Source organism: Oncorhynchus mykiss, chromosome 10 (assembly GCF_057628025.1).
Source record: "Oncorhynchus mykiss isolate SJ-2025 chromosome 10, ASM5762802v1, whole genome shotgun sequence".
Lineage (NCBI taxonomy): Eukaryota > Metazoa > Chordata > Actinopteri > Salmoniformes > Salmonidae > Oncorhynchus > Oncorhynchus mykiss.
The window spans coordinates 54,787,049-54,811,060 of NC_143031.1; the positions used below are offsets into that span (position 1 = coordinate 54,787,049).

A 24,012-nucleotide genomic window follows, 5' to 3' on the forward strand; every position below is an offset into this window, starting at 1 on the left:
CATGATGAAGGTGAAATACTATAAGTCAATTTAATACATCCTTTTGTAACAGGTGAACATTTTCTAAATGTTATAGAGCCATGGCCCAGTGGGTTGTACTGTGACTATACTTACTTCTACAGTGGAATCAACTCATAGGGTACTTTTTTTATACAGTATGTTGTCACGGACGGAAAACTCAAATATATTTTTTTACACAATTCAGGTTCATAGACTGACCAGCAGCTCCACATACCTTGTATGTATGTTCAAATTTGAGAAAAACAGCAACCTACAGTGTGCATATTCAAAAATGAAGAAAGCACCATTGCACTAAGCATGAGCGTCTATTGTTGCACTGCATAATTGTTCATAAGGAAAGAACAAGATTAGTGTTTTTAATTTGATTTCAAATCATAACTTGAAATGACTGAATTGAAATTTGAATTCAACCCAACCCTGGTCCTGATTGAATATGAATATAAGCATTATTTACAATTGGCATTCAGAATTATTCTAAAAGTATTCAGAATGGGCATGAATTGGCAGTATCCATTATTTTTGAAATAATTTCCATTTAAGAAAAGGATCAAAGGGAAAGACAATTCCTTTCCCGTTTCTGTTTACAAGTAGGCAACCACCCAAAACATTGTGAAAACTGAAATAAAAAATACTTATGTATGAATGAATGATTGACTGATGCATTTCTAATGTATCTGAGCTCTCTGTATTCTACTTCTATGCCATCTTTCTATCGCTGAAGTAGCACGCCAGCCTGTTGTCTGTTCACATAATGCATAATACCTCACAATTACTAAACACCTACAGTGCACACAGGCACCATATCATTGTCCTCTTACACATGAGTGTAAAAGTTAGCCAAAACCTATAGAGGAAGTTATCCCCTAAAATGTCTCAACTATAGCTGGCTCCCCTAAGCTTAAAGCTACTTGGGAAATGTTTGCCTCAAATACACTATATAGCCAACGTCTGACCCTGAACAACCACTAAATATGTGGCAGGTCCCAGGGCTCCAGCTTTTCTCGGCAACACAGTGTGTTTCTCTTAAGTCTATCCTCATATTATTTGCATACAAAGAGAGTGCCATACGAATGTCAAATAAAAGCACATCAAATCACACAATGCAATAACTGTGTGGCCATTACCTGCAAAATTAGGAAACAATGGGTGCAGCTAGTTCAGAGAGAGAGAGAAAAAATAATTCTACTTCTACAGGTCACCTAACAGCCAAGAGAAAAAGGAAACGCGTCAGTTCAGAGAATAAAAAAAATCCCTTGTTAAAAATCCTTCATGGGTTGGATTTTGAATTTATATGATGCATTAAATTGGAATTGACCCATGTGCAAATGCAAATGTTTTCCAATGTATGGTGTAATAGGGTCTACTGATGTCTATTGTCTACTGATTATGTCTACTGATTAAATATTTTTGTTGGGGCAATCACACCCGCGCACGTTCCCGCGCGCGTGTGACTTTTATGGGCCTTCCATTTAAATCGAAATCTTTACTTATTCTCCCATGAATTATAGAAGCTTAAACATTGTATGCTACTGTATGATGAATGATAGTGTTTGCTGCAATATATTTTTTCAACAATAACTGCGAGAAACAAAACACATCTTGTTCTGAATTCCTGCTTCACAGGAAGGGAAACATGCTGAATTCATGGTTTGTGGACCCAATAAAGTGTCTAAAAGGTTGAATCTTAATAGGAAAACAGTCATTATTTCCTTTTGAATCACAATATTGCAGTGCCTGAATCCAAATGCTTTTGAACAAAAAGGGATGGTCTGTAATCTAAATACAGATCCGAAAGCAGTCTTACAAAGCAATTAGCTACCTTACAAACAAGTAGTAGGCATAGCTTTACAGATACAGACAGATGCTGCAACGACCACCGGCAGGATAGAGTTGGGTGGGGCGGTGATGGTGGCAGGTGGTTGGGCTTGGAAACATGGTGGGTTCAGGTGGAATTTGGTGGACTGGGTGCGAAGAAGGGTGTGAGAAGATTACCATGAAATATCTACTTATCACTGGACAGGCTCCCCAAGAAGCACTCCTGTGTAGAAAAACAACAAAGGATTGTGGTCAGGACACATGTTATAAAACGTAATCAGGGTAAGGGTCAATTTGAAAAGGCTTGAATTTGTTTTTGTTTTCTTGGCAAACCTCACACACAATATTTTGACCACATCCACTTTTGCAACAACGGTTCAGTGAATTTAACACTCACATTAACTATTATACCTGTGTGATACTAATTAGTCAAGAAATTGTATTCAGAGGCTAATTCAGTGGCCTTGTGATTAGAGTGTCCTCCCTGACATTGGTTTGGGGTTCAAACTCCGGTGAGTCATAGCAAAGAAAAGAAAATGGGACCCCATGCTTGGCACTTGACATTAAGGAGATGAATTTGGGGTAAGGCCCGGTGATATACTAGCATTCTGTCCAGATGTACTTACATCAAGCTACCTCACACTACAGAAACAGGAGATGGGCTGTTCTGGCTTGGACAAGGTTTTTTAAGGTTATTTAATTGTATTGACTCAACTATTGACAAAGTGACAGGACACCATTATGTTAGCTTTAGGGACGTCTTTATGAAGATAAAACCAGATATTTTACACAGAGCATTGTGCGTGCTGTAGTACAGTGGTTCCCAACCAGGGGTACTAGGACCTGGCCTATCTACAGGGGGTACTTGAGAAGACTCATGAGACCATAGGCCTACAGGTAAAATGCACATGAGGGGGTACTTCTAGGGTACTCCAGGCAGAGCAACCGAAAAAGTTGCTGCTGTAGTGGATTATGCCACAACAATAACATTGTACTAGCATGCTGTTATTTAAGTGATAATGCCCTTGAAGCCGGTGTTTGGAGGATATATTGGCATGGGTGTTGTCAGGCCTGAGACAAAGTATTATAATTTTTATACAACGGGTTACCAACATGTTCAAATAATGATTTATTTACATATTTTCATTTAAAAGTGATTTTGGTTCATTTATTCATGCTAAACTCACTGTCAACTACGTTTATTTTCACTTGTGCAAACTTTTAACATGTAAATATTCGTATGAACATAACAAGATTCAACATTTAAGACATAAACTGAACAATTTCCACAGACATGTGACCAACAGAAATTGAATATTGTGTCTCTGAACAAAGGGGGCTGAGATCTGGGCTCTTCACTGGCCATGGCAGAACACTGACATTCCTGTCTTGCTGGAAATCACGCACAGAAAGAGAAGTATGGCTGGTGGCATTGTCATGCTGGAGGGTCATGTCAGGATGAGCCTGCAGAAAGGGTACCACATGAGGGAGGAGGATGTCGTCCCTGTAACGCACAGCATTGAGATTGCCTGCAATGACAACAAGCTCAGTCTGATGATGCTGTGACACACCGCCCCAGATCACCTCCAAATTGATCCCGCTCCAGAGTACAGGCCTCGGTGTAACGCTCATTCCTTTGATGATGAACGCGAATCCGACCATCACCCCTGGTGAGACAAAACCGCGACTCGTCAGTGAAAAGCACTTTTTGCTGTCTGGTCCAACGACGGTGGGTTTGTGCCCATAGGCGACATTGTTGCCGGTGATTTCTGATGAGAACCTGCCTTACAACAGGCTTACAAGCCCTCAGTCCAGGTTCTCATAGCTTATTACTGACGGTCTGAGCACTGATGGAGGGATTGTGCGTTCCTGGTGCAACTACGGTAGTTGTTATTGCCATCCTGTACCTGTCCCACAGGTGTGATGTTCAGATGTACCGATAATTGACGATGCAATTACAAAGCAACTACTAAATTAACTTATAATATAAAACAACATTATTACTTGAGTAATTACAGCGTTATTACATAGGTCTAACATTTCATATAAAGTGTTACCCTTTTGACATGGTCAAAATATTTGGTGTGAGGTTTTGTGTGGTGTTATTATACAGGAATAAGAGCAACTTAATGTAAAGTGTGACCATTAAAAGATACAGTAAAACGTAGTAAAAGTATATTATCCCTTTATGTAAGAGCTGGAGGTCAGCACCACTCCACCTCCCCTTTTTGGAGAGAGGGGCGACCTATAAAAAGTTTAACCTGCTGCAGCCTCGCTCACCCACCTATTCTCCCCCTCCCTCCAGCATTTGATCTCTCCCAGCAGCTGTCCTCCTCCTGCCTCAGCACAACAAATACTTTACATTGCCTGACCTTTTCTCTCCCGTCGCTATCCCAGCCGTGCCCAATGCTACAACTCAACCCCACCTGACTCCCCTGCCACTGACCCAGCTGACATGTATCCCTCACGCAATTGTCTCAATACCGACGTGTGTGTGTGTGTGTGTGTGTGTGTGTGTGTGTGTGTGTGTGTGTGTGTGTGTGTGTGTGTGTGTGTGTGTGTGTGTGTGTGTGTGTGTGTGTGTGTGCGTGTGCGTGTGCGTGTGTGTGTGTGAAAGAGAAGATGAGGACAGAAGGGGTAGGAGAGGGTGCATAGAGGTGAAGAATTATGAATTGATTTTGAGTTTCAATATATCCACAAATGTCAATACACAAAGGACAGTGCCAATGGAAATCTCCATTCACATATATGATCAATTTAATATTGAGGAACCCATATCACATAAATGTAATTAAGTTAAATGTAGACGTAATTCATAAAATTGTGTGAAATAAATATTCAACATTTAAACTGTATTTTGTCACAATAACCAGGTTTCCATCCAACGTTTTTATGCCCTTAAAGTACTTGCCGGACAAAAAATGTCATGACAGGCCTGATGGAAACAGCAAATTTGTCATAAACTTTCCAAATGTCGACAAAACAAAATACGATAGACAAGGTGGGGTTTTTTTGTGTCTAAAATTAATAATGCAATAAATGGCAGTGAAAACGCTCTTATATGCAAATATTTATATAATAACCATCATATCGAAGTAAACTTGGAGTCACGCACATGTTGTGTGGTCCTCCCACTACGACTCCGGAAAACATTCAGTTTATTAAATGTTTATTAAATAAATGATGATGAACTTCACAGGGTGGTGAAAGTGCAAGGTGGTGAGCTTTATGCTCCTTTCCAATAAATATCGAAGGTCTTATTCTGGTAACATGATGATCGATACTTGGCTGCCATTTGACAAATTAAAATAATCTTGCTCTTTTGACCATAATAATAACATATCTGCACATACTTTTATCTGCAACAAGTCAATTTGATGGAAACACATCGCTGGTGGGAAAATGGGCCTATTTTATTTATGCAGATTTTAGAATATTCGCATGAAAATCTGTCAGCCAATTGGATGGAAACCTAGCTAGTGTGGCATTGTATAGCCTATATTGTAGATTACATGTCACTAAACATTTCTACACCTGTTGGATTCGGCGCATGTGGCATATACAATTTGATTTGATTTGATTACTGGCCTACTATTAACATTATTCCAACGTACTGTACTTAAGGATAACACTTTTTTGTGAGTCCTTATAAAATGCTAGTTGTGCATTATTTTACAAGGTTTTAGTGCAGTGATGTTTAACTACAAATAAAAATCGGCATCAGGATAGATAATAATAAGAGCAAAATAAAGAACAGAGTAGCAGCAGCAAATGATGAGTGTAAAAGTGGGTGAGTGTGCGCGTCTGTGTGTAATGTGTATGTATGTGTGTGTGTGTTATGTGTGCATAGTGTTTGTGAATGTGTGTGGGCTTTGTGTGGGAGTGTCAAAGTAGTGAGTGTGCGTAGGGTCAGTGCAAGATACAGTCAGTGGAGATAGTTTTGGTACCATTCATTGACTATTTAGCAATCTGGCTATTCAAATTGCCAGATTTAAGATTATATTGTCCCACCAGTCAATATACAGTGCCTTGCGAAAGTATTCGGCCCCCTTGAACTTTGCGACCTTTTTCCACATTTCAGGCTTCAAACATAAAGATATAAAACTGTATTTTTTTGTGAAGAATCAACAACAAGTGGGACACAATCATGAAGTGGAACGACATTTATTGGATATTTCAAACTTTTTTAACAAATCAAAAACTGAAAAATTGGCCGTGCAAAATTATTCAGCCCCCTTAAGTTAATACTTTGTAGCGCCACCTTTTGCTGCGATTACAGCTGTAAGTCGCTTGGGGTATGTCTCTATCAGTTTTGCACATCGAGAGACTGACATTTTTTCCCATTCCTCCTTGCAAAACAGCTCGAGCTCAGTGAGGTTGGATGGAGAGCATTTGTGAACAGCAGTTTTCAGTTCTTTCCACAGATTCTCGATTGGATTCAGGTCTGGACTTTGACTTGGCCATTCTAACACCTGGATATGTTTATTTTTGAACCATTCCATTGTAGATTTTGCTTTATGTTTTGGATCATTGTCTTGTTGGAAGACAAATCTCCGTCCCAGTCTCAGGTCTTTTGCAGACTCCATCAGGTTTTCTTCCAGAATGGTCCTGTATTTGGCTCCATCCATCTTCCCATCAATTTTAACCATCTTCCCTGTCCCTGCTGAAGAAAAGCAGGCCCAAACCATGATGCTGCCACCACCATGTTTGACATTGGGGATGGTGTGTTCAGCTGTGTTGCTTTTACGCCAAACATAACGTTTTGCATTGTTGCCAAAAAGTTCAATTTTGGTTTCATCTGACCAGAGCACCTTCTTCCACATGTTTGGTGTGTCTCCCAGGTGGCTTGTGGCAAACTTTAAACGACACTTTTTATGGATATCTTTAAGAAATGGCTTTCTTCTTGCCACTCTTCCATAAAGGCCAGATTTGTGCAATATACAACTGATTGTTGTCCTATGGACAGAGTCTCCCACCTCAGCTGTAGATCTCTGCAGTTCATCCAGAGTGATCATGGGCCTCTTGGCTGCATCTCTGATCAGTCTTCTCCTTGTATGAGCTGAAAGTTTAGAGGGACGGCCAGGTCTTGGTAGATTTGCAGTGGTCTGATACTCCTTCCATTTCAATATTATCGCTTGCACAGTGCTCCTTGGGATGTTTAAAGCTTGGGAAATCTTTTTGTATCCAAATCCGGCTTTAAACCTCTTCACAACAGTATCTCGGACCTGCCTGGTGTGTTCCTTGTTCTTCATGCTGCTCTCTGCGCTTTTAACGGACCTCTGAGACTATCACAGTGCAGGTGCATTTATACGGAGACTTGATTACACACAGGTGGATTGTATTTATCATCATTAGTAATTTAGGTCAACATTGGATCATTCAGAGATCCTCACTGAACTTCTGGAGAGAGTTTGCTGCACTGAAAGTAAAGGGGCTGAATAATTTTGCACGGCCAATTTTTCAGTTTTTGATTTGTTAAAAAAGTTTGAAATATCCAATAAATGTCATTCCACTTCATGATTGTGTCCCACTTGTTGTTGATTCTTCACAAAAAAATACAGTTTTATATTTGAAGCCTGAAATGTGGCAAAAGGTCGCAAAGTTCAAGGGGGCCGAATACTTTCGCAAGGCACTGTAATCTTAAACATTACGATTTCTAAAATAGAAAACTGATTCCACATCACCACTCCTACTCTAAGACGCTTTGTGAATACTTTACTTCGAAAGTATAGGGTAAATTGAAAACACAGAATTACATTTTTCTTTCTTTAGAATTCACTAAAACAAGCACCATCAAGTTTGCCTACAAATTGTGTATAATTATTTAAAGTAAGTACCAGCAAGTATTGTTACCAGATCATTTTCTAGCAAACACCAGGTAACTAGTGGAAATACTGGTGTAAAGTAGAGTGCAACTCAAAGCAAGTGACTGATTCCTTAGAAACACTGATAAACTATAATACCACATAACTCATTTGGGGCCGGATTCAAATTTAGGAAATGTACGCCTTCCCTACGCACTTCTCAGTAGTTGATATTCAGACGTACTTTACGTAAGTGTGTAATGGGCTTTGCCGGCATGGTTCCCCTGCGCATGCTGAATAAATGTAATTCAACCACTGAAAACTCTCCCACTTGCTGGCCAAGGGTTGTCGTTGGTGGAAGAAGGAGAGGACCAAAGCACAGCGTGGTTAGTGTTCATCTTTTTAATAAACAACTGAACACTTCAAAAATACAAAACAACAAAGTGACAACCCGAAGCAGTTCTATCTGGTGCAGACACACAAAGACTGAAAATAACCACCCACAAAACACAAAGGAAAACAGGCTACCTAAATATGGTTCTCAATCAGGGACAACGATAGACAGCTGCCTCTGATTGAGAACCATATCAGGCCAAACACAGAAATACAAAAATATAGAAAAACTAACATAGACTGCCCACCCCAACTCACGCCTGACCATACTAAATAAAGACAAAACAAAGGAATAAAGGTCAGAACGTGACACCAACAGATTTTCTCCTGGTGTTTTCATTCAATAGGGTTTTCAGTACATTTATCTAAAGCCATCCCTTTAAGTTTGGTGTACGTTTAATTTGAATTTTCTCCACAGACAATATATGTAGTTAACGGTTTCAGAATATTAGGGATCAATGAAAGAAAGTCACGTAGCCCTAAATACACGCATATTTGTCTACTTTTCAGCACCAATTGGTAGATTTAAAAATACTTTGGTCTTGTATGTTATCTATTTATTGTCAGGAAAGTATTCATGAATAAAAAATAAAAAAACAGGTTTGGAGAGACTTTACGCACTAAATATATTGGTGAGTCAAAATTACAGTGGTTTGATTCAAAGTATACAATGGGGATTGAACAGTAGTGCTATACATCTACCCTAATAATACCCACTAATCATGGAACTGTGGTGACAACATTCCAGTTGTCATGAACTCAGCGCCAGGCAAGTTTAAACTGCTACATGTCCCAAATTACTGCAGAACTTGTAATATATTAGCCTAATATGAGCAACTATTGCTAGCGATCCTCAGGAACAACCACACAAATGTGACAGAGGAAAGAAAGGTAATCTAAGTATGTAATGGAATGATGCAAAATTTAAGGAAATGAACACTAAACTGACAGTTATAAATGTACAGTATGTGGGTATAACTGATGGTGGCTACCGAAAATGGCTAATTGTTTAACATGATACCATTTTTTGTTATACATTAAAAAGTCGAGGCATATAATTAAAACATACTAGAAATCACAAATCAACTCCGTAGGTTTTCCCCTTTAATGTTATTTGTGCATGGCTACAGAAGCCTATTATAACTTAGGGATCCAATTTTCATCCTTGCGATTAATTAAGGCCAGCATTTCATCAACTTCATTGTGGAAAAGTTGATAAGTGACCCGATTCAGGAAACTAAGCTTCACAGGAGAGCTGTTTGAATTTAAAATATATATTTTTTAATTGAAATGCACTTTTGGCAGAAATGCCTTCTTGAACATGTGAACATTCATGTGCCTTAATGACAAACTTGTATGCCATCTGTAAATATGAAAATAATTGCTAAATTACGAACCTTGTTGGTTAAGCCACGGGAAAAGGTAGCAACCTTCCCACTAGCCATTTATGGCTGAGATAATGAGTGGGCTGGACATGCCGAGAGAGGAGTTCGGATTGGTCTGCCATATTGAAGGCGTCTGTCTATTTGAGCTCGTCAGTCTGTGTTGGTAATCCTGTCGAACACTGCTTTTTAAAACAAATATTGTGTAGTGGAGCTGCATAAGTGTTGCTCTCCATTTTCTGGAGGATCAAGTTTTGAAATCAGTGGAATTAGAGTATGATAGCTAAAGAGATGGAGAAAACACCTGTCTCTGGATTACATCTTTAAAACTAAGGGCAACCGTGGTATGACATTCCTAACAGGGAGACGCATCCATGATGTATGTTGATGTATACAGGTAAGTAGCGTTAGCTAGCTACATTTTCAGATATTACACGTTTCTAATTTTGACAGAAAGTGGTTTCATTTCAATAGCTGACATTATTATTTGTTTCACAGAGCCATTTTCTTTTCTAGTTGAAGCCTAATGTTAGCTAGCTAACACTGGACCTGGTTGGTTAGCTCCCAGCACTGTGGCATTATTGCCACTTTGTTCATTGTTGTTTAACTAGCTAACGCTATCTGGCTAGCACGTTAGCTAACGTTACGTGATGTGGGTGATCTTAAACTTTGTTTACCTAGCTAGGTTAATTATTTACCTAGCTAGATAGTTATATGTCTTACGATAAAATGTACTGTTAGCTAGCTAACGTTAGCTGACTGGCTCCCTAGCCGACATTATTATTTGTTTCCTAGAGATGTTTGCTTTTCTAGTTAGAGCCTAATGATAGGCATTGTTGGCACTTTGTTCATTGTTGTTTAACTAGCTAACATTAGCTGGCTGGCTCGTTAGCTAACGTTATGTGACATGTGTGGTCTTAAACGTTGTTTACCTAGCTAGGTTCATTGTTTACCTGGCTAGCTAACTATATGTCTTTAGCTAAAGTGTACTGTTAGCTAGCTAGTTAACGTTAGCTGGCTGGCTCCCTAGCAGACGTTATTATTAGTTTCCCAGAGCTGTTTGCTTTTCTAGTTAGAGTCTAATGTTAGGCAGTGTTGGCACTTTGTTGATTGTTGTTTAACTAGCTAACATTAGTTGGCTGGCTCGTTAGCTAACGTTATGTGATGTGTGCACAACACCCGTTGAATACGTCCGGTGTCGGTAAACGTCTGCAAAAAAGGGTAATGGAATTGTTATTCAAATGCTGTATATGATATAGCATTTTGTAGCTCTGAATCTCTACTTTTATCCAATGTAAAAACCACCATTTCACATTTTACTACATAAGACCATATCCAGGTGGTGAGTCACATATGTTGATATTCTTCAGTTAGCTGCCATTTGACTGTAATTACAGTGCATGGAGAATGGTGCTATTTCTATCGGGAAAAAATTAAGTAGATTTTATTCCACTTGGAACCAACAGGTTGCTCAACGTTATTCATTGTTTAAATCAGCCAATGGTCCATGGAATAACGATCAGCTTAGACAGCATGAGGGCTCTGTTAAAGCACAATTGTTCAGGTCACCTTTATGTGACAAGTGTCAAACCCTGAGAATAAACTTGTAAACACACACTCGTCTCGTACTATGGAAATAGCCCGCCAGTGTGTAATGCAGAGAAAGGGAACTGTCTATCCCGGACCACAAGTCCAACCAGAGCCCACCCAGAGTCGAATTACCCCCGGGGTGTGTCGTAAAACTAGCAGTGTCTATTAGCGCCATTTGTTACGGGCACAACTCAAACATGCTGGCCGACATGACGTAGTACATCAAATCGTCTGCACAAAACCACATGCCTCTAAACGCTGGGCTGGCCCACATCTAGGGACTCAAACATTGACGACCTCGTACCAGCAATTAGATGTCATGTTGTAAAGGAATTATGGGGCCTATTTCAACTGTACATTTGCTAAGGCTTTAAGGAAGGACTCATTACACATTAGAAAGTATGGAACCCTCCATTCCTACAACTACATCAAAACGTTTTTATTTTCAGTCTCTTACTAGAAATGCATTCATTTGAGAGTTCTGAACATGGCATGTGTGTAAATGTAATATTAATCAAAAAGCCCTTTTAATTGAGCTTTATATAATTGCTCACAGATTACCAGATATTTACTACAAATGTAATTTTTAGATGGTACTTATACTTACTTATAGCAATAACCTATGAAGTACACATATGTTACTTAGCCTGTTAAACTCTGAGCAGTTGTTTTGGGCCCTGTACATTTATTTGGTTGAAAATAGAAAGTGATATATCATTTGAAAGCTACAGCCCTTGTCTTTTTGGGAATTGAACTCAAATCTTACTGCTGGCAATTTCATAAGAAACCCTCCACTGTAACAGTTTTCGTCGTCTGAAGAAGAGGAAGTGGACCAAAGCACAGCATGGTAAGTGTTCATGCTTTTTATTGAAACTGAACACTAACAAAAATAACAAAGGGAATAACCGAAACCAAAACCAAAACAGTCCTGTAAGGTGCAAAACACTAAACAGAAAATAACTCCCCACAAAAACCATGTGGGGAAAAAGCTACCTAAGTATGGTTCCCAATCAGAGACAACGATAGACAGCTGTCCCTGATTGAGAACCATACCTGGCCAAAACAAAGAAATACAAAAACATAGAAAAAATAACGTAGAATGCCCACCCAAATCACACCCTGACCAAACCAAAATAGAGACATAAAAAGCTCTCTAAGGTCAGGGTGTGACATGCGCGACACCACCACCCCTACCTCTCCCCATAAAGGCCATAAATCATGACCTATATTCGTAGTATGCAATGTCGTTCAAGTCACCAAAACTGCAAACATTTAGTATGCATGGAAAGGGTATACCTTGATGTTCATTGTAAAAGCAATGCATTTCCTTCTCCACCCACATTACCTTGTATGCATTTGTAACAGTATAACTTTCGTCCGTCCCCTCGCCCCTGCCTGGGCTTGAACCAGGGACCCTCTGCACACATCAACAACAGTCACCCACGAAGCATCGTTACCCATCGCTCCACAAAAACCACGGCCCTTGCAGAGCAAGGGGAACCACTACTTCAAGGTCTCAGAGCGAGTGACGTCACCGATTGAAACGCTATTAGCGCGCACCACCGCTAACTAGCTAGCCATTTCACATCGGTTACACATTCTCCACATGTGCCATTGATCTATCTCAATTGTTTTACAATAGGGAAAGTGAATTGGAAAATAAGTTAGACATTTCTTCACCTGTCAATAAACAATCTCGATACCTTGAAAGGCCTCATTGCTAGGTTCAATTTAAGATGTCAGGCTTGAAAATCCATTCAGCCATTTTGGCACAGTGACTCACTACCCAAACCAGACCCAACCGGTTTAAAGTGGCCAAGAGACATCATGTGATCACATACAGCTGCTATCTAGTGCAGGGGCTGCCAATTTTTTTCACTCAGGCGCCCCTTCCAGCACAGGGGAACATCCCGCTCCCCCCATGCACATGCCACATCTATTTCTATGGGTACAAGCACTGTTCATGACATACTGTAAACTGTTCACGCCGATCTTGTTGGCGGAGAGAACATTTTGCAGTTTTAAAATCTTATTTTATGCAATTCTACACATTTTGTCAAGAGGTGTAGAGAAAATGTTGCAGTTTTAAAGCAAATTATCTTGCAATTCTATACATTTTGCCATGTCTAATGTGTATTCATGTGAAATTTGAGTGACTCGAACTTTCCAACCAAATCTATGGGCTAAAAAACCTAGCTAAAAAACTTTAGTTGACATGGGCTATTTTGATCTGGACATTTCTGGAAAGTTATAAATAACTATCTAAGGTATGCAATGACTGACATGACAAGAGGATTACACTAGTGCATTCTATTGTTACAACATTCAAGAGTAAGTTGAAAAAAAAAGAACAGCATGGAACCACTGGTCTAGTAGGTAAACTGGGAATCAGACATTCCTATGGGAATTTGTGCATGTTTAGAGAGCCACCAGTAGGTGAAAGATCGTACATTTTCTTTTATAAATAATAATTTTTTAAACAGTAATTGGTTAACATATTTAATTTAAAACCCAGACTCTTAAATGTCTTATTGCCCAACATAGGGACAATTGGAGGGTGGGGGGGTAAATTTCAGGATTTTTGGTCTGCTGTATCTAGTAGTCACATTGACACTTTTATCAGAATTCCTCAGTTCCACTTTCTAAAAATACTAAGCATGTGGTTGTAGGACATAGTTTAGGAAACAAAATGTACTTTGTGAGGATAGTATACAATATTATGCATTGTTTAGAAAATGCCACCAGAGGGCATCAGAGTTTAAGACACCTGGTACCACGTAGACACCTGCTACCAGATAATTAGTTACCAATTTTGTTTACTTATTTGAAGTGATTACCAGAAAGTACCCATTGTTACCATAGAATTTCTTAGTAAATGCCAACTAAATACCAATGGAGACAGCAATGTAAAATAAAATACACTTCAGGGGACATAAGAAAAGTGAAAAAAAAGTGCCAAGTCAATCTGGTCTCATCATTCATTATACTAAGTCATAATATCTAAAATTCCTCATTCATCTTAAAGTTTATGGGAGGGCGGGGGAGGCATAGCACTTTTAATACTAATGCAATAATGGTGCATTAATTAAAGGCTTTATGAAAACTGTCGCAAACCCACTTACCATTTTTTTTTATTACAATTGAAAAAAAAAAACATTTAAATACCCCCCTGCAATTCATATATGTCACGAATTCCAATTTGTACAATATGTAATGAATTTGGTGCTTAAGATTTCATTCAATATCTTTAACCAACTTGGTTAATTTCTTCACACTAATCTCAAACCAAATCTGAACTATTATTTCTCATAAGGCTCATAAGGCCCGATTCCAAACCAAGTTAAGTGCACATAAATGCACCATAATTCAATTTTTATGCACTTTTCTCTCTATTCTGACCTTGAACTTAAGCATGCCATTCACCTGCTATTCATTCGGGGTGGAGATCTAAGAAATTAAGGTGTGGCGGAGGTGTGTTTACAGATACATCGTATTTTGACCTTGACTTAATTCTCTCATAATTCCACCACCTTTACGGGCACGGAAACCATGAATAAGGTTGAGTGATCCTGATGGTTCCAAGTGGAAAAAGCATCTACTTTATATTTTCTAATAGAAATAACAGCATTCTCCATGCACTGTAATTTACAACTTGATATAGCTAGGTAAATTAGTAACGCATTTGAATAAGGGAATTATAAATATAAATTACACTTGTTTTATTTTACTTTATAATCGCTGGAGACAAATGTAACACCTGTCATATCAAATCAAATATTATTTGTCACATACACATGGTTAGCAGATGTTAATGCGAGTGTAGCGAAATGCTTGTGCTTCTAGTTCCGACAATGCAGTAATAACCAACAAGTAATCTAACCTGTAGAATTGTTATTCCACAACTACTACCTTATACACACAAGTGTAAAGGGATAAAGAATATGTACATAAAGATATGTGAAGGAGTGATGGTACAGAACGGCATAGGCAAGATGCAGTAGAAAGTAACAAGTACAGTATATACATATGAGATGAGTAATGTAGGGTATGTAAACATAAAAGTGGCATAGTTTGAAATTGCTAGTGATACATGTATTACATAAAGATGGCAAGATGCAGTAGATGATATAGAGTACAGTATAATACATATGAGATGAGTAATGTAGGGTATGTAAACATTATATTAAGTGGCATGGTTTAAAGTGGCTAGTGATACATTTTTTTTACATCAATTTCCATTATTAAAGTGGTTGGAGTTCAGTCAGTATGTTGGCAGCAGCCACTCAATGTTAGTGGTGGCTGTTTAACAGTCTGATGGCCTTGAGATAGAAGCTTTTTTTTCAGTCTCTCGGTCCCTGCTTTGATGCACCTGTATATGACAGCAAACTGAAGCATTTCAACATATCAACTTTCTCACAGTAAAGTTTATGAAATGCTGTGCCATTATGCAGAATTGAAATTGTACAGCCTTCTAACTTGCAGGGACGGGCACTCTTGAATGTCTGAATTATAGGCTACCCTGGCTTTCTCTGTTTCCTATTTCTATCACGTTAAATATTTAGTCACTGTCAGTATCGACCGTCAGTAACAGCACATATTCAACTGTCAATTTACTGTTAATTCCCTTCAGTTAGGAAAGCCTACATTATCATTACATTTACAGTTGTTTCATTTAACTTAGTTTGCTTCCTCTGTAAACACCATCACGGCGGGGTGGTTGTTGCTGAGGATCAGTTGATAATGTAAAAAAAGACATGTAGGCTAATTAAAATATTATGGAGCGGAGCACAGACCAAGTCATAACAGTTTGAACCCAACGCCTGGCACAGTACTTGGCCGTGTCATTACACAGTTCCATGGTTAGTGCAGGCAATAGACGAGGGTATAGCCTACTATTGTACACTATTCTCCCTATTATAATTCTATGTACACTAATATTCCAACATTATCATGGGTCGAAGAACTGAATTTGGCCATTTTCAGAATTAAAGCTGCAATATGTAACTTTTTGGGTGATCTGACCAAATTCACATAACTATTTGTGTAATATATCTGTAATTCTCATTGAAAGCAAGTCTAAGAAACGTTATATATGTTCTATGTGTTCTATTTCTATGCTTCCAGTTCATAAGTTTCATTTTTGCGGCGGCAGCGTAGCCTAGTGGTTAGAGCGTTGGACTAGTAACCAGTAGGTTGCAAGTTCAAACCCCCAAGCCAACAAGGTCATTCTGCCCCTGAACAGGCAGTTAACCCACTGAAAATAAGAATTTGTTTTTCTTAACTGACTTGCCTAGTTAAATAAAGGTAAAATTAAAGTAGTTGAAAAGTAGATACAAATTACTAAGTAGTTGAAAATATGCTAAAATTCTAAAGTTGTCCTTTGGGTTGCTAAACATTTGCTTTATATGCCCACCCATCCAGCCTGACCAACAACACTACTTTAGTTTTTGCCTAAGCTAACCAACTATCTTATGTAACCATACCAAACGTTACATATCATACTAAATGGAGTATCTCTGATTTACATACAGAATCATACTAAATGCTTTGAGACCAGTTTGGGAAATGGCAGAGCATCTTTAATCAAACCATAGTTTTCTTTATTTTGTGAGTAAAGAATCTCCATACCTGCTTTTAATGATTCATAATTATTTTCCTAAAACTAAATAATATAAAGATCTGAGTATTTTTTATCTACCAATTGGTGCTGAAATGGAGACGATATGCATTTAGCCTATTTAGATGGCTTTCTTTCATTGATCCCTAATATTCTGAACTCGTCATCTCTATATATTCTATTGAGTGTCGCTAAAATTCTAACTAAAAAGAACAACGTATTAAAAGGGATGGCTTAAGATAAATAATCTGAAAACCCTATTGAATGAAAACTCCACGAGAAAATCTGTTGGCGAGCAAGTCGGAGGGTTTTCAGCGGTTGAATTACATGTATTCAGCGCGCGCAAGGGAACCACCCCTGTAAAGCCCGTTCCGATAAGGCAAGTCTGAATATCAACTACTGAGAAGTGCGTAGGAAAGGCTTAATTTCCAAAGTCGGAATCGGGGCCATACAGAGATAATACTCAACTGCTCTTTATGCGGTCAAAAAGTGGAGTTTAAACACTATGACACTAAGACACTATGTAAACATTTTAATGCCATGTTTGGTGGTATTCCAATACAGAGTGGGCTCTTTGCATGTTGTCAATATAATATATATATACGAGTTATTTAAGGTTGTATTCCAGCCACATACTGTACAGCTTTGAAGTGGTACAAGCATGAGTGAGAAGGAAACACCCAATGTGACTCACTGTGTATATTCCCTTAGTGGTTACCGGTGCTCCACCACGAAGCTCATGGTCGTCCCATCAAAGGAGGGCGGTGCGATTATTCTCGGGCGTTGCTGCGACGTGATGCTGATGACCGCTGGTTTCCCTTCTGACGTCACCGCACTCCCAGGGGGGACGGGCACTGATGCCGGCACTGACTCTCCCGTAGCACTGTAGTAGGGGCTCTCTGCCCCCATCATGTTACCCTCCTGCACCAGGGTGTATTTCCCTTGAGCCGTCTCCCCACTCTCTTCCTCTAATTGGGACACCATGTGGGTTGCAACCTGTGGTGCCATCACCGTCTGGGCAGCAAGAGTGGGTGAGAGGAACCCCGGGTAGATCATGTAGGTGGGTGCGTACATCCCTCCCGGGTTCAGTGCCAGGGGGGATACGGACATGGGGGTCACTGGCTGTGGCGGAGGCATAGGCATGGGCATGTCCACATACTGGCCCATCTCAGGGTGGAAGAGACACTGGGTGACTGGCTCAATCGGCGTGTCTACCAGGTAGTATTGTCCGGTGGTGGGATCAAAGAGCATCTTCCTCTGTGTATGCTGGAAGGGGTCTCCCCCCAAAGGGGTGGTGGGCAAGGGGGCAATAGAGGGGGAGAAGCAGAACACCTGCGGCTGGGGCGTTCCTTGCTTGACCACTGGTCGAGAGTGGTGGTAGATGGTGGCGGTAGTGGCGGTATCCGGGGCTCGCGTCTCTATGACAACAGGGGACCGTTTGAGGGACTGGATAGAATTATGCTTGTGTCTCTTGGTGACGGTGATGCCAGGTTGACTGGCGGCAGGGCTGCTTGGGAATACCTGCTCTTGAATGGGCAGTTTCATTTGACCGACACTCCTGCCTTCTACAGGTATTGTTAAGTAGTTTTCAGAGTCTGGGTTGCCAGATTTGATGGGCTGTGGTGGAGTCTCTGTGGTGGGGTTGCTTTTGAACCTTCCCCTGTCTACAAGGGCTCGTTTTGGGGGGGATATTTTCAATGACAGTGGAGCTTTCGGGGTCTTAGAGCTAATGCTTTTCACCATAGAGGTTGCATGTGATGGAGAACAGGTTTGTGGCCCATTCCAACTATTAGAGCTGCTGCTACTGACAGCTGTCTTAATGCTGTTCGCCAAATGAAACACGCTTTTGTTACTAAACGTCTTACTTTGTTGTGACTGGGTTTTAAAGGTGTCCTCTGTTAATGGGACATGGATTATTCTTAGACAACCTTTCTCTTCTTGAATGTTGCATGTTTCTGGCAACCTGTCTGTGTTTATCGCTGTACTAAGCCTCTCCCTGCCACCTGCTGCACCTAGCTCCTCGGGGCCACCATGCTCCTCTCTAGCAATAAGTGACAGAACATGACTGTCTGTAATAGGCCAGGGAGCCTGGCTCTTGCGCTTCCATTCATTTCTGTCAAAAACATAAAGCTGTTCCATTGTTTTAACGGCAGCCTTTAGTTTCTCTAATGCCACCTGTTTTGGTATTTTCGACTCTGGTTTGCGTTCACCTGCCTCGACCATTTTTTCCTGCTTTTGTTTAGCCTCGGACTGATCTGTGTTTGGCTGTTTTGCGAAGCCAATTGGAGGTCTGCCCGTCGCCCTGTGCAGCGACATGGGTTCATTTTTGGCACATTCTGGAGATGGTTTGGGGGATGACCTATCGTTCTCAATTTGTCTCCGCTTTGGAGCCTCGGTTACAAGCACACGCTGTTTAGTACTGCTATTTGTATTTACAGACTGACATTTTATTACAATTGAAGAGGGAGGCGATTTCTTATATAGTTCTTTCTTAGAACTTTTATTTTCTTCGCGTAATGAGGCAGCAGCAGAGGCGACTGCGCCTTTACTCTCGCTGTTATCCACTGAGACTAAACGATATGAACTCTTGACCAATTTACGCACGTCTCTAACCTGATGAATTGGCGTCTGAAACTTGCACTTATTGTCCCTTATATCCCTAACCGTAAAGTGTGGCACTCTGTCTGACGCTGGCAGCACCTGACATTTGGAGTCAGCTGCTGACTTTATTGGATAACTTATATTAGGGGTTAACAATTTGTCAATATTTAGCGGATTGCATTTGTTTTCTTTTACGCTCCTCAGACGTATTTTTATCTCGGGTGCCTTTGACCCTTTCACGATTCCTGCATTGTTGTCAGGTCTAAACTTTCTCTCCCCGTACCCCCGTTGCTCTTTTTGCGCACCAACTAAAGTACTGTCTGACACCTTTTCTTTCAATTTATTTTCTTTGGGGAGAAGCTGGGAACTTGGAACAAACAAGTGTGACAATTTAGTTAGCTTGCTACTTACAACTCTGGAGTCTAACTCCCTTCCCCCCGTATAATCTGTTGTCGAGGGTGTCCCATCTAAAATGGTACGAATTTCATGTTTCTCTTGGGGCTCTGGCTCACCATCCCTCCATGATTTGAATGCGCTGTTTTGGCTATGGCTCAGGGATCCTCTTGTGGGCTCGCATGCATCCTTTTGAAAATCTAATCGTGCCTCATTTATAGTTTGAAAGCTTTCTAATGCCTCAGTAAGCTCTTCTTTGGGGTCACAAGAATTAGGTCTAAGGTCCACAGCCCCTTGTTCATCAGAAGAATTGCTTGTGTATCCCGAACCCGATTCTGAGGTTTGACTATGCACGCCTTTCTCTGTATCCCTCTCTCTTACCCCATCTTGATCCTTGCATTGAAAGCATGGGGAGTGCGTGGGATGCGTGTCCCGTATCTCCCCCCTCTCCATCTTGCGCTCCTGTTCAAATTGCATTTTTTTGGATATTACATTTTTTAAGAGACTTGATGCGAAACTTGCCTTCTTATGTGTGCATTCCATGCTATCACCCGCATCACTGTGTTGGTAGCTCACTTCATATTCTGGCTCTGCTGGCAAGGTGCCGGGAACTTCATCCATGGAACGTGCTCCTGACACATTTTCTGAATATTTGGGAGGTTTCCCGCGTTCAGGTGACCCCGCTTCAACATTACAGCGAAAATCCAATGTCTTTGTCAAAGTGATAACCTCACTGCCTGGTTCAAATGGGCCTGTAAACTCTACGTTTTGGGTAGAGGAAGATGCATGTTGTGGACTAGATATTTTTGTATTCAAAGAAAACATATTGGTTTGGGGACCTTTCTTACTGCTTATGGCAATACCATTTATACTCTTATACTCTGCGTTCTTGCTCATTTCAAAAGTTGCAGTTGCACTCTTTTGGGCGATTAGATTTTGCTCTCTGCCCTGTGACATGTTACCATATTTAAGGTCAACGAAAGCTGACCATTTGTTTAAACCAAGCCCATATTCTGACATTGAAGACTCACTTGAAGTGCTCAAATGTATAGCATCGAAATAGGGACATGCTAAACTCCTAAATGATTTCGCGGTTAAATTACGCACTTCTTTATCAGCGTCGTCCAGTTCACTTATTGAACTGGACGCACCGCTGGAATATTCGTTAACATCTTTCCCTCTTAATTTAGTTGCAAAGTGTTGGCGTCCCGGGGCTGGGATAAAATATTGGGATCTATCGCACAAGGCTTCCGCTCTGGCGTCAGTGCTTGTAAAAAAGAAGTGACTCCTGTCTCCCACATGCTTGGTATGATAACAAATGTTTTCATTTTCAATTGTATTGTTATAGTCGTTTATCGCTGTGGATGATGTCTTGATTGACAGGTGAATTTGCCCCGCCGAATTCCCACTACCATTTTGGTTTTTACAAATGCTTTCATCTGAGCTGGGGCATTTGTCAGAGTCACAAAACTCACTCTCAGTGCTGACAACTGCACAACCAGCAACACTTTGGTGCACATTATTATATTGCGCCTTACTGCTTTTCACTTTCGCCAGGCTCCTACCATCCACGAGGCCTATCAAAGTCCCCCCTGTTGTTTCATCGCTTTCAAAAGAGGCATAATCCACAAATGAATAAACCAGATTGTCGTCCTCAATATCCCAACAGCTTCCCCGTCCAAAATCATAATCGACATCATGGTCAAGCTCTGTCAGTTGGATTTCGTGCGTTGTAATGTAGTGCGATTCGTCTATCACGGTATCAGGCGCACAATGGTCCGACAATACTACGCTCTCACAGTCGTCCGATTCGGATTTACTGTTCAAATACATGTCCGTGTATTGTAACTCCTCACACTCGCTGGGGACATTATTATCACGAGGCACAATTTCGCTCTGGAGTTCTGTCATATTGTCATTCTCCAAGTCCACATTGCTGTTAAATTCTGTCAAAGACGTGTTCATGGGGGGATCTTCCGATACAGGCATATCTACTGACTTGTCCTTGGATTTTACCTCATAGATTTTATCCACATTGTCATCAATCTCGCGAATCCTGGGGCTCCTCTCTCCGGACGTATCACTGTTGCATTTGAATACCGCCAGTTGGTTACCGTCACCGGTAAAAGCCACTTTAACCGTTTTTGTGACCTCTGATTTCATATCAATTAAGTCATTCAAATCAACATAATTGTATTCGTCACTTTTTGTTTTAGGGTTGCACTTGTCATTGTCTTTATTTCCAGGGAGCAGCTTTCTATAAGGTCCGGTGTTGTCTCGGTAAGTGAGAGTTTTCTCAACTGCTTCCATTTGTGCCGTTTCTTACCGCCAGAAATGCTCTGTTAGCGATGTTATCCTGACACAGGACGAAAAACTCTGCACGAGGGAGAGACTGGAGTGAAGGAGGGAGGGAGAGTGAGAGGGGGGTCAGTCTAGTTGCCCTCGGAATTCCAAGTGCACTCTGTTGAATATTCCGCTGTCCGTTCTGAAGCGCATGGAGCTGTTGCTCTTCACCGCTTCTCTCGATGACGGTTGTCTGTATAACGCTCGAGTAATATTTCGGACGACATATCAGCTACATTAGCAGAGGCTGGGGTCAAACCTTCGCCACAGTGTGCGAATTTAGGACTACATGCTAATCTCCTTGATGCTACTCTCTTTGATAACGTGGCAGTGCACAATCGGCTGAGAGAGGGGGGAGAGAGAGAGAGAGACGAATGACCATGTGGACCCTTATGGAATGCGCGTGAAAATGATCTCCCCTGTACCAAATTACATAAATTATGCACAGCCACAGAATACCCAAAGTGTTACTGTATTTTCTAATAAATATTTGGTGCGCCCATGCAGTGTATTAGATACTAAAACGTAAACATCAAAGCTCTATAGTGTTGCCTTAAACACTTGCATATGTGACAAATAGGCTATAAAAGATGACGGAATGGAAGACGCGCTATTTTTATCAGCCGTGCATGGAGCTAAATCTCAGTGCCGCACAGCACAGGTACTCGCTGACTGCATAGTAGGCCTACTCTTTATGAAAAATATTATGTCCTAATTTAACTCATAATTAAAAAGTAAAAATATATATATATATATATATATTTTCGAAATATGTTAAAGGGGTTTAATAACGCTTCCTCCTATTTCCAAGAGAATTGTCGCGTCAGCTTCTGTATGCCCAAAGCGCAGTTAAGGACATGGAATGTGCGTCACCTTTCCTAGAAGAACAGCTAATTTTCCTAGAAAATTGCGAAAAATTCTATCCAGATCTTTCTTTCTTTCGTTCTATACTTTCGAAATAAATACCTTCTAAGTAAATAAATACATTTCGGAAGGAAATATTTTCTAAAGAAAGGGGCGATCAGAAATGCAGAGCATCAATGTCTCTAACAAATTAACAAAATTGCTAGACTACTTTGATATTAGAAACCGAAACAGTTTTCAGCTCTTATTCGCTGTATTTATGTGATAGCTGCAATACATTGGACTACAACTATTTTTTGACAGCTGAATGCTATCAATGCTCCACCCACGATTTTCAACAGCTGCAAATAAAGAGAACCGGGGAGGTTGTCCAATAAGTTCCATCGTGGAACTCACAGCAAGGACTGCGATCCAATGCGTCAACAATAGTATATGTTTTTCTCATCTTATACAGTATGTATGGACTTTGCGATCGACCTGACTGTATATTGGTGACAAACTTGATGAAAAAATGTCCAAATTTGTACAGCAGTGGTATTCAAACGTTTTCATCCGAAATGCCAAAAACATTATCGGGGACAGTGGACAGTGGACAACACACATTTCTGCAGAATAACCATTATTCAAATATAAAACATTGATGTTCCCTGGCACATTTTCTGAATAGATGCTATATTGTTTGAGCTCCTTTGTTGATCTGTCTTCCTCTAACTTTTCAGTCATTGACTGGTGGCCAGAGCTCAGTAATGAATCAGTAGGCCTAATGGAGAAATAAAACATTGATGATATTTTAAATTAACATTAAGTAGCCATTGATTCTTGAAGAATATAGCTTATAAATGTATCATGACCTTAGTTTAACTGTCTTACCCCATTATATAAACTTGTTTTATACTATTGTTTGTAAACAATTTAGGCCTAATTGTAATCAAGCACTGTATAGATTTAAAAAAAAAATGAAACTATAATTTGGATCTTAGGATGGTCGATCCTTGCATCCATAGTTCTGTCTATGAATTTGAGAGTTACATTTCTACAGTCCCATCCCTCAGCTGTTTTCCAAAACAAGATTTCTGAGGCATTTATGTAGTGCTTATGAAGATGCTATGAATGCCCTGGTAAGCCTTTGTGACCACACACACACACACACACACACACACACACACACACACACACACACACACACACA

General features: G+C 40.2%; 1 protein-coding gene across 2 annotated transcripts in view; it reads right to left on the minus strand.

The window, feature by feature from the left end:
* The window catches only part of LOC110534275 (uncharacterized protein C4orf54), a 34,170-nt gene extending 11,816 nt beyond the window's left edge, over nt 1–22,354 (minus strand). Inside the window, exons 1-2 of one of the 2 annotated variants that reach the window (XM_021619038.3) lie at nt 17,317–22,354; nt 1,923–2,059 (exon numbers count right to left, since the gene is read on the minus strand). In XM_021619038.3, the coding sequence (XP_021474713.3) occupies nt 17,337–21,926 (4,590 nt within the window). In that variant the 5' untranslated portion in view covers nt 21,927–22,354 and the 3' untranslated portion in view covers nt 1,923–2,059; nt 17,317–17,336. Of the gene's footprint in view, nt 1–1,922; nt 2,060–17,316 lie in introns of those variants that run through there. The other variant, XM_090187135.1, reaches the window with a different exon arrangement.
* Nucleotides 22,355–24,012: the final 1,658 nt, after the last annotated feature.